The following is a 17,211-nucleotide window of genomic DNA, read 5'->3' on the forward strand; positions in this document are numbered from 1 at the left end:
AAGTGATGGAAGCCAAAGAAAAACGGGCAGCAGGCAAAGCGACACGCAACGCAAGCCCCATTTGGGCAACGGGCACTACCAAACGCTATATTTCTTCGCCGTTTTTCTTTTTCAAACCCAAAAAAAAAGAAAAACAATTGAAACTCATCAATTATTCATTTCGCGATCCGAACCTGAGGCTCGGTGTGTATGTAAGCTCAGGTTCGGAGTTCACGAATCTGCCCTCGCTTTCGAAAAAAGCCAACTATCCAAAATAATGGAACCCAAAGCAAGAGAGAGAGAGACTGAAACCATTCTAGAGCGAGAAAGTGGAGTGAGATAGGGAGAAATAGGGAGGGGTTTTGAGGAGAGAGAAAGGGGGTGACTGATGATGGGTCAGATCGTGAGGAGGAAGAAGAAAGGGCGTCCATCAAAGGCAGATCTAGCGGCGAGGAGGTCCGGCGAGTCGCCGGCGGCGGCCTCAGAAGCTGACGTCCGGCGGAGTCACCGGCGCCGGAATGTGAGGTACAACATCGACTTTGATGATTATCTGGATGAGGACGAGGAGTTGGACGAGGACGAGGACGAGGACGAAGGTGAAAACGAGAGAAGGAGAGAGAAGAAGCTGAAGCTGGTCGTGAAGCTCAACCAAGGCAGAGACGAAGGCTCCGGTTCTCGTGGGGGACAACAGGCGCTGGCCGAGACTGGGTCGGATGATGAGGAGGACGATGAGAGGAAGCGGAAGAAGAGGCGGATTAGCAGTGGCCACGATGGCGAAGACGAAGTCGTCGTTGATGATAACGATGACGATGGGGGCGGTGATGATGATGAGGAAGAAGAGGTATGTTAATCACCATTTTAATGGATCTAAAAATAAGAACCACTAAAGTAGAAATGGTGATATTTTTGGTTCAGAGGTCTAGTAATGGTGTGTGTTCAGCTCAGCTGATATTACTCAGATGTTTATCTTTGATTTTTTCCTTCCCTTAATTCGTCGTAACTTCTCTATTACTCTCTATCCAAATCCCTTTCTCTCTCTAGGTCCTCTCTGTGTGTCGGGAGTTTGAGATACGGTTCGTGAGTCAAACTGTCAAAAAAAATAAAAATAAAAACTTATCAAATACCCACAGAATCTTTGATCAGCTCCCCACCTTTCTCTCTCTCTCTGTCTCAGTCTCTCTCTCTCTCTCTCTATATATATATATCCACATATTTTCTCTCTCTTACACACACGCACATATATACATACGTAGTGTCCTCCTTATTTGTCTCTGTCTATGTCACTTTCTCATGCTCATTAACGCAGTATTTTCTTTAGACATTTATGTTTTGTGTACTATATTTGTATGTATTTTTCTGTTTCGTTTCATGGGTGCTTTGATTTTGACAGGCAAGGAGTCGAAAAGTGGACTCAAAGAGGCTTGATTCGGTTCCAGGTTCGTTTTTGGTTAATGGGTTCCGTTATTTTGGTATAATTTTGGATTGGGTTTCGTTCAGTTCTTTAATTCTGGTTGTTTTGAGCAGGGACGCCATCAGATCCTCAGTCTGGAATTCCATTTCCCGAAAAGAAGACATTGGAGTTGATTCTTGATAAACTTCAAAAGTAATATTTGTGTATTAATACATTATGCATTTGATGTAAGAAGGTTTCTTTTTTCTAACGTCAACATCTAATTTTTTTGGCAGGAAAGACACTTACGGTGTGTATGCAGAACCAGTTGATCTTGAAGAGGTAACTGAAAGCTTATAAATTGGTCGTACTGTTTTCCAGAAGATTATACTTGTTGCATTAAGGACTAAGCTTCTTATGTTTAACTTTGTAGCTGCCTGACTATCTGGATGTGATTGAGCATCCAATGGACTTCGCCACAGTAAGGAAGAAGTTAGCAAATGGATCGTATTCTACATTCGAGCAATTTGAGGTGGGTACGGATATTTTTCTTTCTTTCTTTCTGATAGATTCTGGTTCTTTGCTTTCATAAATTTAGCCTAGGTGCATTACTCTGCTACCCGATATTCCCCTTAATCATGTGTCTTAGTTCTCATAAACAAATTGTCGGTTGTTTAAGAACGTTATACAGTTTTCCTAACTTATGAACAAATATTTGTTCCATTGAATTTAATATTTCTCTTCTTTTAAATTCATTTATTGCTTGCTATTTTTAGTTTTTTCTTAGTTGAAAATGATTTGGTCTTTTGGTATTTGGTGATTCTGTGATAGTTTCTGGGTTTGGAAAAAGGACCGGAAGATCTGTGAGATTGTTGTGAATTTACACTCATCACATACTTTTGAAAAAAATATCCGGACTTTATTCTAGTTATGGAGATCGCAGTCTGTTAATGTTGTGTGTTAAATTCTTCTTTGCGAGTTATTTTTCACCTTTTGCTGCTAAAATCCACAACCTTCCGTTTCTGAGGGAAAATAGGTTATTGCTTTAAGGCCGTAACTACAGAAATAGAAGTTTAATTTCACTAGAATCTGAACGGCTGGATATTTGAATGATTCCCACAGCAATTTTGTTGTAGGCGGCTTGTTAAGCAGTTGTGCTAGACCAGGCCACTTGAGTCTAACTCAATTGGTTGGGTGTGTGTTGTGTGTAAGAGGTCTAGGGTTCAAATCCCAGCTGGGCTAATTTACCAAATAGGTATATACTATCTGTTTCTCATCAAAACAAAGTAAGCGGTTATGCTAATTACAATAGTAATTAGATTCAAGCTTCGATGCTTGATTAGAAAAATTATTGAATATGTTAGCATTCTGGAATGGAGTTGACATGATTTTTGCATCATCTTCTGGCAATGAGGAGCACATATGTTACCTGCTATTTTACATAACTAATACTTAGTTCCTGTCAAAGAAATATATATTACTATATTTACTTGCAGTTTTCTCCACTCTTGGGTTATATTGAATATAAGTAAATGTATTTCCTCCAAGGTAGTTCTGTGTTCATTTGCAAAGAAAGCTAATCTGGTCTTTTTGAATGCAGAGTGATATTTTTTTGATATGCTCAAATGCAATGCAATACAATGGCCCGGAAACCATATACCACAGACAGGTATGAGGTCTTTACACTTTTTGTTATTCATACTTTATTTTTCTGCCTCTCTTGGTTGCATGCTGATATTTGTTGTCATTATTTTTGAAAGGCGCGTTCTATACAAGAGCTAGCAAAGAAGAAATTTGAAAAGTTAAGGATTAACTATGACAACTCCGAGAAAGAGCTGAAAGTAGTGCAGAAAATTAAATCAAATTCCATTATCAAGAAGCAGCTAAAAAAGCCTTTGTACCGGACATCACAGGAAACTCTTGGCTCTGATTTCTCTTCAGGTGCTGCTACACTTGCCACTGGTGGAGATGTTCAAAATAATTTGAATCCAACACAAGGTGGTTTTTCAGAGAAACCTACCACTAATGATGGACATATTGACGGTAATTTATCTTTGAATGATGCCAATCTAGAGAAGGCAGAAGAAACATTTTCAGGTATTTAATAGTTCTGATTGGACTACATGTGAAACATATTCGTGTGATGGTCAAGCTAGCTTTAAAGTGTTTATAGTTTTTTTCTTCCCAATATAGCATTCCATTCAATTTTGGAAGGCATCTTTTGGTGTAATGTAAATTGCTAGTTACATGTTTAGCCTTTTTGGAAAATATTATATTTTTACACTGCATTGTTTCTGTGTGTATTTGTGCTCTCCTTTTTCCTGACGTTCTTGTGTGGTAATGTGGGGGAAATTACTCTCTTCTAATTGCTCGTGTGGTCTACCATTTCAGCGAGGGGTCTCCTGTCTAAATTGGGAAGGAAGTCTCTTGTTTTTGATGAGAACCGCCGTGCTACCTATAACATTTCTAATCAACCAGCTGTAAGATCAGAATCAGTACTCACGACATTTGAGTGTGAAATCAAGCAGCTGGTTGCGGTATGTGCAATAAATATTCTAGTCTTCTTTTGAACTTGTCTAGTGCACATGTTCCACTTATTTTTAATGTATATTTCAAAATATGTGGGGATCAGGTTGGGCTTCATGCAGAGTACGCATATGCTAGAAGCCTGGCTCGTTTTGCTGCAACTCTTGGACCTGTTGCTTGGAAAGTAGCTTCACAGAGGATTGAGCAGGCACTCCCTGCCGGATGTAAATTTGGCCGTGGTTGGGTTGGAGAATATGAGCCACTTCCGACTCCAGTATTGATGCTTGAGAGTCATAACCAAAAGCAAAGTGGTTTGGTTTCAAAGTATAATTCTGCTGGTGAAATGAAAAAGGATGACAAAGCCTTTAAGACTCCAATTCCCATCAAGGAGCAATCTATTAGCGGGTCTTTTGCAGAAAGAAGACAATCTATGTTTGTTCCTGCTCAGGGGCCTCAATCAGAAGCCAAACCATTCGCGTTCAGCCCCGCTGGGCTGCAATCAGAAGCCAAACCATCTGCATTCAGCTCTACTGGTTCTCAGTCAGAAGTCAAACAATCTGCATTCAGTTCTAATGGCTCTCAATCAGAAGCCAAAACATCTGCATTCAGCTGTAATGGAATGAAACCCAGTGGCAATGTTAACGCCATTTTTCAGCAACAAAATGCACATCCAAGAAACTTCTGTAAGCCTGAGATCAATTTTCCCAAACAAGTGGAGTTGAACTCCTTACTCGCAGCCAATCAAAATAATTCTGATCTAACTGCTGAAAAACAATTTTCTAGAAATTCGGAAGCAGCAGGTTCTACATTGAGAGATACAGCACCAAGGCATGTAAATCTTCCACAGTCTTTACCTTTCAAGATGCCAGATAGTAATAGAGTTACTGGAGGGTTACCTAATGGAAAAGACATGAGAGCTTCCATGGATCGTCGAATGAATAGTCCCTCTGATAGTGGTCCCAATCAAATAGCTAAAGGGGCAACCCACTTTCTGGATGGACAGGAGCAAGGTCTTAATGATCCAGTGCAGTTGATGAAAATAATGGTAGACAAGACACAGAAGCAACAGAAATCTTCCGATTTATCAGCAGTTGATACTCAACAAGTTATGCCATTGGCTCCTTCAGCAAGGAGAGAGGACTTGAACAATGCTGCAGCTGCTGCTGCCCGTGCGTGGATGTCCATCGGGGCTGGAGCGTTTAAACAGCCAATGGAGAATCCAACCACACCTAAAAGTCCAATATCTGCAGACTCACTGTACAACCCAACTAGGGAATTTCAGTCCCGAGTTGCACGAACTCATGGTGATTACCCTGTTTCTGGTGCAATGCAATTCCACCCTGAGAGAAATAGTTCTCAAGTTCCAGCATTCCTTCCACAACCATTACGTATGGGGAATGAAGCACACTTTCAAAACCGACCTTTAATTTTTTCTCAATTAGCCGCAGCTGACTTGACCAGGTTCCAGATGCAGACCCCGTGGCGTGGTCTGAGTCCTCATGCCCCTCCAAGGCAGAAACAGGAAACCCTACCTCCAGACTTGAATATTGGTTTTCAGTCCCCAGGGTCTCCAGTGAAACAGTCATCTGGTGTTCTTGTTGAGTCCCAGCAGCCAGACCTGGCTTTACAACTCTGAATATGAACATGTATTCTGAGGATATGGATGCTGATGAGTAGGGTACAGGTACAGACCAAGGCTTTCATGGCTGCTCCTGTCATGGGACGTTGAATGTTTGATCTCCCATGTCTTTCAATGACGAAAATTTGGCAAGTCCTCCAATTCATTGCAATAAAGAGATGTGCATTCAATGAAGCATTTGTTCAAGACTATCAGTAATCTTAAGTTTGTAAATGGAGAAAGTGCATGAAAAGGTTCTAGTGATATGTTCATGGGAAAGGAAGAATTCTTTGTGGTCATATGAGTTTGCTCGACATGAGATGATTGAGCATGGGTTTGGTGGCCAGTAGTTCTATTGGAATTTCACAATTCCATCTATTCTAGAGTGTATCACCGGCTTTCAGCGGCATGTATATCTATATGTTTGACGCCATGGATACAAAATCTTGGGAGTTCTTCAGAAGACTTACCGAATTTATGATATAAAATACCAATTGCTGAGAAGTTTAAGCTGATAATTTATGCTTAAAAATCTAGTTGAGGCTTTTGTACATTGTGACAGGTGATTGAGGAGTTAGTTTCATAGATATTAGTCACCTTTGATGCCTTTATGTAATTGCATTGATGATTCCACTTTATACCAATGGTATTATAGTGTACATGGCAGCCATAATTCTCGAAAATTGAATTTTCTACTGCTCCATTTTTATACTCAAATTCATTTCAATAATTGTTGAAATGAGTTGCTTTTGATACCGGTTGCATTTACATATAAGATCAAAGAGGACGCGTATCTGCTGTTTCAACTTTCAAGTATGTGCGGTATCGGCAAATTCTGTGTTTTTTTTATCAAGACAAAAATGCTTTTGGTTGGCTTACACAGTTTTACAAAATGAAAAAAAGAAAAAGCTGGTCATTGTTATTAATTTTATCAACGGTACACAAGAGCACACATCGTCCCAAGTAATATATTAAAATTCATCTTGGAAAGACTAATCTTTCAGTTGTTAATTACCAAAAGTTATTTTTTCTTTCAATCTAAGTCAAATAATAATTCCAGAAAAAAATAACTAAAGATTCAAGAAAATAACTCAAACATAAAACAATAATTCAAAAAATTAAAATATCTAGGTCATTAATTATCATGTTCTTCCATAAGATTCTTTCATCATCTTTATTATGTTTTAATTGTTAGTCTAGAGTTCCTAAATATTCACAAGGTTTTCTCAAATCACAAGTAAATCTAATCAATATTTCCTATAAAATATTTAAATCTATTAATAAAATTAAGTTTAACACTAATTTGACAAGGTACATTCCTATCCTAACACAAATCACATAAATATGTCAATCCTAGGATATATTGATTAGATCTAATTTAGGTCATTCTCTTCCAAGTTCCACCAAAATTACTAAATTAATCACTCTTTGAAAAACATTAAGCACAAGTCAATATAAACATCAAAATAAATAATTTAAAAGAAAACATATTTATAAACATAAGGTTCCATTAAATCCTTTGAAAAAGTAAATTAGTTCATCATCTTAAAACAAAATACCAAACAAGAATAACAATTCATGGTTTGAAATTCAAAATAACAAGATAAAATAAAGAGAAGAAGAGGAAAAGATAAAACTAAGTGTTTTCATCTGTCTTCAATCTTTAAAATTCAATGTTGCCTCATGTTTTTCTCCCAAAAAACTTGCTCTTCACGTTCAGATTTGATCTCATATGTTAATCCCAATGAAAAATATGAATTCCCCTTAAATGGGCTTCAAAAGATCATTTAAATAGGCTAGAGTCACTACACCACGTGCCCTCGCACGAAATCCACGAGGGCTTGCAGCCAAAACCATAAAATTAGTTGCACCTACGAGGGCTCATAAAAATTGTACGAGGGCTCGCAGAGCTTACTGCCCAAAGTACTTTTTCTAATTCGACCTTGCTCAATAAAATACGCATAACTTTCTCATCCAAGCTCCAAATGCCATGATTTAAAATGATTTAGAAAGATGAGAAAAATATTTACAACTTCTATTTCAAATTGTTCCCAGAAAATGCTTGGATCATAGTCAAAATTAGGGTTGAAGTTTCAGCTTTGCGTAACACGTACCGATGTGTGTGTGTGGGCAATCAATCTCACCCAATCACTAGCACCTAGACAAATTTATACACAAAAATTTTATTTTTTTTCCACAATACCACTCCACAAGCTTAGTTTTCAAACCAATCTTCACTACTATAATCAACCACAAAATAAGAAATCAATAGGACTTTTTAGGCTTGTAATGAATGACTAAGGTTAAGGTGGATGAGAATGAAGTTTAAGCTTAATTCCACCATAAACACACAAACCTTCAAACCAACATCTTAAAGCTTTTTCCCTTCACTACCCATTCTTTGTTTTTTTTCTTCCTTTTCTTCATAAAGTTTACCTCTATTTTTTTCTTCTTTCAATCGAGTAAATATCCCCCAAACTTGTTTCTTTTAATACTTCTTTTTTTCTTTCTGTAACGCCCTAAATATTGTAACGCCCTGGATAGCCAAGACTGTTACACTGTGTGTTTATAAAAGTGCTAGACTTGCTAATCAAGTCATTTCATTAAAAACGTGTTATTGAAACTATAATGGAACTAGGGTTAAAAGATTTTGGTCTTAAAAGTCGCATTTCTTCTAAATATTATTTCCTGTTTACACGGGATCCCAAAAACAGCAGAATTAAAACCATTTACAAAAGATTTTACGATCTAAATACAATATTAGCCATACTAAGGTAAAATAGACAGTTCAACGATCCCTGTCCTGATCCACTCCTCGGTCAAGGCGACCGAATAGCTGGCTATGTACATTCAGCCCCGCAGCTCTCCATCTCAGGACTGGTCTAACTTGCCTTTGCCTTTACCTGCACCACGTAGCACTCGTGAGCCAAGGCCCAGCAAGAAAACACAATAACAGAGCATAAGCAATCGACAGACAATTCAATATCCCATATTCCATAAACATGTTCTCAACCATTTAAACATTCAGAATAACCAAGTACTCAACATACCAAACATATCAACTCATATCATACATCAATTCACAAATGATAACTAGGGTTAGCGCCCTCAGGCCACACCCTTCGTTATCCCACTGACTCCGGCCCGCTTAAACCGAGCTCAGTGAATATAAACTGTCCTCGGCTACCAGTGGCCAAGCCGCGCCCTGTGCGCAAATATTGTGTACGGCACCCTTAGGCCGCTATCACATGTCCCATGGAATAATACCATCATTGACATTATACAAATATCGGGAGCTCTTAGTCCCATCACAAACACATAACCGGATGCGATTTTCTTACCTTTGAATTTGCTAGCTTTGTTCAATGAAATCCTCAAGCACGATCATTCTCGAGCACTAGCGTGAACCTAGTCACAAGCATAGACCAAAGTCATTACCAACCCTCAAATCCATAACCTAGCCTCGGAACCTATCCCGAGCCCTCGGGAAGTCCTAGTTCCACCAAACAAGGTGGTGGAATCGAACCCCGAACCCTTGGTCAAAAACCCTTGAAAATAACCCTAAAATCCCTTTTTGAACACAGGGTAGCGCTACAGCGCTCATTGGAGGGCGCTACAGCGCTACAAACAGAACCAAAATGCCCTCAGCAAACTTGGCCTAGCGCTACAGCGCCCAAAGGCTAGCGCTGTAGCGCTAGTCACAGACTGCCAAACTGCTCAATTTCTTCCTGCGATTTCTCCCAAGCCAAACTTAACCAAAACTTCCCCAAACTTTCACCAAACTCAAAATCAAACTCACTAACATGTCTAACTCATCCCAAGCATCATAACCATACAAAATCTAACCACATGCACCCCTAATCCCAAAATTCACCATAGCTGCTCCTGGACCTCAGAATTCAGCAAAACACAATCAAAACTTCAAAGTTTAAAGCTTAGAATTTTATACCTTTGATGGAAATTCGATTTCAAGTTAGCCTCTAGCCCTCCTTAGCTTGTTCTTCCTCAATTCCTTGGCTTGAATTCCCCTAAAGTTCCCATCAGCTCAGCTTAGACCCCATAGCATAAACAAGCCAAACCAGAAACTAAAAACTCCAAAGTCTTACCATAGGTATTAGTGTGTTCCTGCTAATCCCTTGCCAACCCTTCAAGCTTAGCTCAGAATTCTTGTTGCTCAGCCTAAACTAGCTCCCCTCTGAGTTTTTCTCCAAGAAAACACAAGGAAATGGTGAAGGAGATCACCAACCGACCCTTAGAAAAACAGCTCTGTTTTCTTCCCTTTCTTTTTCTTTCTTTTCCTTCTTTTCTTTCTTTCCTCAGACTTCTATATCATTCTACCATTTCCACTAAACATAAAGCCTCAACAATACCTATCTCTTAAAAGACAAATGACCATAACGCCCTCCCCTTTAATCCTAAGTCTTTTAATCCACTTAGGGGCATTTTGGTCATTTTACCAAATTCCCGCTAATTCCCCAAGTGTCTCTAATATTTTCCGCCTACTTCCCGATACCTAATTAATCACCAGTTATACTCCTCGATGTCAGAATATACCCCAATATATTCTCTAAATTCCCATTTATACCCCCAGGCTCGCCCCGAGCCGGGTATAAATCCCCGCTGTGACTTTTCCGCTAACTCGCTCACTAGGATCGTCTTGACTCACAGATTACAGATATATCCACATAATAATGTGGTCTCAACAGTTATCACATATATACAGTTATGCCCGCAACGGGCCAAAATTGCGATTATGCCCTTCTAACCTACTCAGGGCCTACATGCATACTAATACACATAGTCATGCATCTCAAACATTCAAATAGCCACACAACATGCTTTTAATCATTAAATCACATATATTCCGATTATGCCCTCCCGACACACTAATCAAGGCCCTTAAGCCTCATTAGTAAATTTGGGTTGTTACAAATATTCTATCTTTTAAAAAAAAATACATAATTTGACATAATTCATAACAAAATGCCAGTTTTGCCAATATCATCTTAAAAAAACATGCATAAAAATATTGGATCCAGATTTAAGTGAAAACATTAAATGCAACATAATACACGACTTTAAAATCCTAATTTCATTTCTAATATGATACCAGACTTATTTAAAATGCTTTAAAAGATAAAATAAACTCATGGCGTTCTTGATCGATTTCTAGTTCATCTGGTCCCCACAATATACACACTTCATCTGGATAGGCCTCAACTTGCCACACTCATAAGTAAGCATTCAATTAATACTTGTAACTGGAGGGAAAGTAATGGGAGTGAGTTTGAAAGCCCAGTAAGGAAGTGCATTCATTCAATAGAAATCACAGTAAAGACATTCTTAAGAACTAGCATAAATCATGAACTTATTTACTACAAATAATGTCAAAACATTAACAAGGCGTTCATAATGTCACATACTGTAACGCCCTAAACTCTAGGGACCGTTACGGTGCGTATTATAAACAGTGCTAAACTCGCTAATCGAGTCATTTGGCTATAATCGTGTAACTAAGTATGATTAGCGGTTTAGGGATTAAAAATTTCGGTTAAGATATACCATTTCACTAGAACGATTACTGTATACATTGGGATCCCAAAAATATAATTTAAAGGTCTATTACAAGAAATATTTACAACCAACTGATCTAAGCGGCAAAACAGGGTTTAACCCTAGTTCCTCTTTCAACCCTCGGCCATGGCGGTCGAGCAGCTGCATATGTACACATCGTCACCTAAGCTCTCCAACTCAAGGATGGTCCAACTTTTTTTTCCTTTACTTGCACCACATAGCACCCGTGAGCCGAAGCCCAGTAAGAAAACTCAATATGCTCATGGACGGTAATAACATGTCATCAAATCATAATGTGCATGCCTAGCAATAATAGCCTTCATCATGCATGCAAATAAGTTCAAATAAATGATTATGGGGTTCTGCATCTGAATAGATGACTAATGAGTCAATCTCTGGGGACCTGCTTCTTGAATAAATGACTAGTAAGTCAATCTCGGAGTGGATGACTAATGAGTCACACCCTGCATAGGTGACTAATGAGTCACACTCTGTATAGATGACTAATGAGTCATACCCTGTATAGGTGACTAATGAGTCACACTCTGTATGGAAGACTAATGAGTCTATCTCTATCTAGGTGACTAATGAGTCACACTCTGTAGAGAAGACTAATGAGTCTCACTCTGTATAGGTGACTAATGAGTCACACTCTGTATAGGAGACTAATGAGTCTCACTCTATATAGGTCACTAATGAGTCACACTCTGTATAGATGACTAATGAGTCTCTCTGTGTGGATGACTAATGAGTCATACTCTGTATAGGTGACTAATGAGTCACACTCTGTATTAGTGACTAATGAGTCACACTCTGTATTAGTGACTAATGAGTCACACTCTGGAGGTCCCATACCCTCCTAGCCATGTGACTTGTAGGTCACCTTAGCCTTTCTGGCTCTGGCTCTAAATAACTAGCCCTTAGACTAGACAAGCGCTTTTAGTTTTCATCGAACTTGAGGTCGGTCCGGCATTAATGCTCATTTGAGTCATTCAATGCAAATGTCGATTAGATCTAATCTTTTATCGGCTTGCGTTAAACACACTAAGTCTGTTCTTGACTTATGAGTCAATACCATGTGACCAGTGCTCAGTACCACTGCCGAACTTGACTAATGAGTCACAGCTTCACAGTTGATACTGACACCATTGCCAATCCTGACTAATGAGTTAGTGCCACGCACAAGTAAGAAATGCTACCAGGCATATATCATATGTCAAATATCCAAACATAGGGCGTTCAACATGCTTACTTAATAGTTCCTAGCACAATTATGATCATGCACAAACACAGAGGCTCAAGCTCTGATCAGTCTCATATTCAACATTCATGGCATGCCCTAAACACATGTTTCTCGTGCATCATATGCATCACATTCAATCACCCGACATGCCTCAATAATAATCATACACAAGTGAACATGATTGCTAAGCATTTAATATGCTATCAATGTTCACATTTAAACATCCAACATGCATCAAGAATAACCATGCATGTCACATATGGGGTGCAGTTTTCTTACCTCTGGTCCAAGCACAGGTTACCAATAAACGAGCCACAAGCACGATCCCGATTCCAAGCCTCTAGTGATAACCTAGTCACAACCACAAATGGTGATCCAATGAGTTCAAGTTCTAAAACCCATCCCGGAACCAAAACCTAGCCTCCGAGACATCGAATTCCACTAAACCGGGTAGTAGGAACGATCCCGAGGCCTAAGGTTTGAGTTCCCCTAACCAAAACATCAATTTGGCCATAAACAGCACCAAGCGCTGTGACCCCCTATCCCAAGCGCCGCGGCCCCCAGCCCTTTGAAAACTCTCCACCTGCTTCTTCGAGCCTGGGCCACGGCGCCCAAGAACAGGGCCGCGACCCAACCTCGGACCAGCCATTTTTCCCCGTTTTTATCCTTTTAAAACCTTCCAATAACCTATCCAAACATCTCCAAACTCAAAAATCAAAGTTCCCAAACATCCCCATGATCCAAAACCCATAAAACCCAAGCTTCAATTCAATCAAAAACTCATAAAAACACAAAGTCCAATTCAAGCTTAAAAACTTTAAAAACTTAGAACTTAAAACTTGAATTACCTCCGATTGAGTTGTTTCCCAACTAAATCCTCCGGCTAATAAGCTTCTAATCTTTCCTAGGATCGCTATGCCTCGATCCTCGCTTGAATCCGAGTCCTAGAACTCAAGTTTCCTTTGAAAATGCGGTCGGAAGACGAAAATGGAACTTTGAGGGAGAGAGAAGTTACTGAACGTTATTTTTATTTCTTAAAAGGTTACTTCAAGCTTAAGTAGCCTTAAACAAATCCCAACGCTCGGGGTCCCGAAAACACCCCCGGGGACAAAATAGTCAAAACCTCCAGAATTTCCTCCTGATCTTACTAACTCCCAATTTATCATCAAATACTTATTCCCATTACCCAATAACCCGGTAATGCACTAAATACCCCTTGACTCACTCCGAGTCAAGAATAAATCCCGTTGTGACTTATCCACTAGCTTACTTCCTAGGATCGTCTCGTGCTGAGTAACCCTAGCGTAACCAAATAATAATAAAGCACCACACACATCACATATATGCCAAATATGCCCGAAATGGCCAAAATATGAAAATCACCTAATTAATCAGAAATGGGTTCACATGCATATTTAATACACCTAAATATGCATATAATCATTTAATAACACAATAAATCAATTATGGCCCTCCCGACCTCCTAATCAAGGTCCTAAACCTTATTAGGAAATTTGGGGCATTACACATACACCTTCATTCTTATAATTAGAACTTAAAATATAACAACATAAGTATATCACAAACATAACATCTACTAGCCACACCCTTTTCATTTCATGATCCAACAATCACATCACCTATCATTAACTAGGCATAATAGCAACATCCTAATCATAAATATCTTAGATGTCACAACTGTCCCTTTAACATCCATACACTTATTCATGGAACATTAAAGGCAACAAGTAATTATGGAATAGAGGTTCAATGAGGAAACTATCATCCTGGGACCACATTGGTCAAGTTCTGGGGCATGTCTGCCATATATTTACGCATGATAGCTCATCTAACAAAAATACTTGTGCCCGCAATCATTGTCATAAACATAAAAAACACACAATATGTCACATAGAAAACAAGCTAACTTTGTTACCTGTTGCATTGCAAATAATAAAGCGGGACTACTTCACAACAAATTCCTAAACATAGAAAATAAATATAAACTTGTATAAACCCTAGACTTAGGTCATTCTAGCTTTGCTATGCCATTACTTGAGCTCCAAGTTATCCTACATGGGACATGCATAAATCTAGGGCATTATTCTCTCCTAGGTCGAAACCCCCTTATAAAATTCCCAAAACTAATCTTTTGATTCAAAACATGATCTATAAACTTTAGCATGGTTCTAACATTATTAATAGCTCATAACATTACTAAATGTATTAGAAACAAATTCCAAACCCTAATTTATGTGAGTGGCTGAAACCTAAATCCTCTCTATGCCCATTATTTTCCATTTATACAATATGAATCAACTTCCAAAAATTATTAGTATAACATGTTGAGATTGGTTAAATACATGGTGAAATTGTTTAGGCACAAAGATGTGCTAAAACAATAACGATTTCACAAAAGTCAACAAGTGAAAGTTGACTTTCGATATAGGAATTTATAAATCAACTTTTTGGTTCGAAAATGTTTATTTGGAGTATACAAGAGTACCCAAGAAGTTTGAAAGCATTTGGAAGTGTTTTGAGACAAGTCTTGGAGTGCCAAAATAGAGGCATCGACGATGTGTCGCCCCCTAGGAGGCGACGCATCACCAAAAGCTTGAAAGCCTAGGCTGAGATGGACTAGGCAATGCATTGCCTGGTGCCAGGTGATGTGCCTCATGGGCTGTCACAGATTGTCCATATAGTTACGTAAAATAACTTCAAAACTTAAATTAAATGCTCTAATCTCATTGGTTAAGTCTAATGAGGGTCCTATACTATTTAAGGGGTTCATATAAGTTAATTGGTGAATTGATAACTCACCTCTCTCTCTCTCTCTCTCTCTAAAACCCTCTCTCTCTAGCTATCAAGATTACTAGTTTTCTCCACGAAATTCATCAAGCATTGCTTTACTTGCATGAGTTTCAAGGCTTGTTAAATCCCAAATCTCATTTTACATGGTTGAAGCTTCAAGAAATAAGGGAAGGCTTGAAATAAAGATTTTGGACAACATTATTATTATTATTATTGTTGTTGTTTATAAGCTTTAGATGTTCCTCAAGCTTGAAGATTCAAGTTGCTCTAAATCAAATGTTGTATTTATCTAACCCTAACAATATTTCTAAGTTCATCTTATCATCATTTAATCACTTAGTTTCTTATATTCAAGACTGACATTCATATTATGAATATGTTTCTTTGATTATCAAGAATTGTATTCATACTTTGAATAAGGTTCTTGCTTAGCATTTAGGGTTTAAGATATTGAACTATTCCCATAATTAATTATTTATTTGCAAAGTATAAATCCATATATTCCCAACATAACATGCATACATGCTAAATTGGAATAGCTGAAAGAAAGAATAAGACTTATCTTGAGATGATTAACTCTATGATTTTACATGCTAAATTGTGTTATAATTTGTGGGGTGAAGCTTTGCTTGCTGCGTGTCATATATTGAATCGAATTTCTATGAAAAAGAACAATGTATCTCCATATAAGTTATGGAGAGGAAAGAAGCCTAACCTAGACTATCTTAAAGTGTGGGGGTGCCTTGCTTATTGCAAGAGCATGAAGCCTAAAAGGACCAAGTTGGGTCCAAGGGCAATAAAGTGTGCATTTGTTGGCTATGCCACAAATAGCAAGGCCTATAGACTATTAGACTTGGAGTCTAATGTGATAATTGAATCAAGAGAAGTGGAGTTCTTTGAGAATATGTTATATTATCACAACAATTCTCAAGAACCCACAAGTGTTGGAGAATCTCTTAAAGAGAAAGATCCAAAGGTTGATGAGCAACCTATATTGCCTCGGAGAAGCCATAGGCTTAAAGAGATGGGATCAAATGAGAAATGTTCTCAAGTAGAGATAATCTACGGTAAACTTGAAGAAGTTACATGGAAATTTCCTATGATTCTTCAAGTTGAGGATGATCCCGGAACCTACCAAGAAGCAATGTCTTCGAGAGACTATGTTTTTGGAAAATAGCAATAAATGATGAGGAGAATTCAATTATTTCAAACCACAAGGTTCAAAACCAATTGGGTCCAAGTGGGTATTTCAGAGGAAATATCACACTGATGGCACATAAAATCCTTCAAAGATAGATGAGTAGCTAAAGGGTTCAAACAAAAGAAATGAATTGATTATTTTGACACGTGTTCACTGGTTGCTAGGACAACCACAAAAATAGTTTTGTTTGCCTTATTTTCATCAAATGGATGTCAAAATGCATGCCTAAATGGAGATCTCACTGAAGACATCTATATGGAACAACCAGAAGGTTTTGTTCTAAAGAGAAATGAACATAAAATGTGTAGGCTTGTTAAAACATTATATGGTTTAAAACAAGCATCGAAACAATGGCATGAGAATTTTGATGAAGCTATTATTTCAGATGGGTTTAGACACAATAATGTGGAGAAGTGCTTATACTCTAAGACTTGTGATGGCTATGTCATCTTGGTCTGTCTATATATTGATGATTGTTGATTTTGAGTAATGAGATGAGAGGCATAATAGAAACGAAGATGTTTCTATCTTCCACTTTCTAGATGAAGGACCTTTGAGAGGTCGATACCTTATTTAGCATAAAAGTGAGAAGAAATAGTGGGGGTTATGCCTTAAGTCAAGCTCATTTTGTTGAGAAAGTGCTTGACAAGTTTAGTAATCTCAAAATCAAAGAGGCGAATATACCATTTGATTCAAGCATAAAGCTTGAAAAGAATAATGGTAGAGCAGTGGCTCAACTTGAGTATGCAAGTGCATTAGGGAGTCTAATGTACGCTGCTCATTGTACAAGAGTGGATATTGCATATGTGGTTAGTAAGCTAAGTAGGTTAACTACCAATTCAAGTATTTAATATTGGAAGGCAATTGAG

At 38.2% G+C, this 17,211-nt stretch overlaps 1 protein-coding gene across 1 annotated transcript; it reads left to right on the forward strand.

Annotated features, from left to right (window-relative positions):
* LOC133782409 (uncharacterized) lies at positions 1 to 6,224 on the forward strand. Its single transcript, XM_062221708.1, has 9 exons — positions 1 to 820; positions 1,370 to 1,415; positions 1,504 to 1,582; positions 1,666 to 1,711; positions 1,803 to 1,901; positions 2,970 to 3,038; positions 3,130 to 3,466; positions 3,761 to 3,906; positions 4,002 to 6,224. The coding sequence occupies exons 1-9, from the start codon at positions 368 to 370 to the stop codon at positions 5,529 to 5,531; spliced, it is 2,805 nt and encodes a 934-aa protein (XP_062077692.1). The 5' UTR covers positions 1 to 367; the 3' UTR covers positions 5,532 to 6,224.
* The last annotated feature ends 10,987 nt before the right edge of the window (positions 6,225 to 17,211 follow it).

The sequence above is a fragment of the Humulus lupulus genome, chromosome 6 (genome assembly GCF_963169125.1).
Source record: "Humulus lupulus chromosome 6, drHumLupu1.1, whole genome shotgun sequence".
Taxonomy (NCBI): Eukaryota; Viridiplantae; Streptophyta; class Magnoliopsida; order Rosales; family Cannabaceae; genus Humulus; species Humulus lupulus.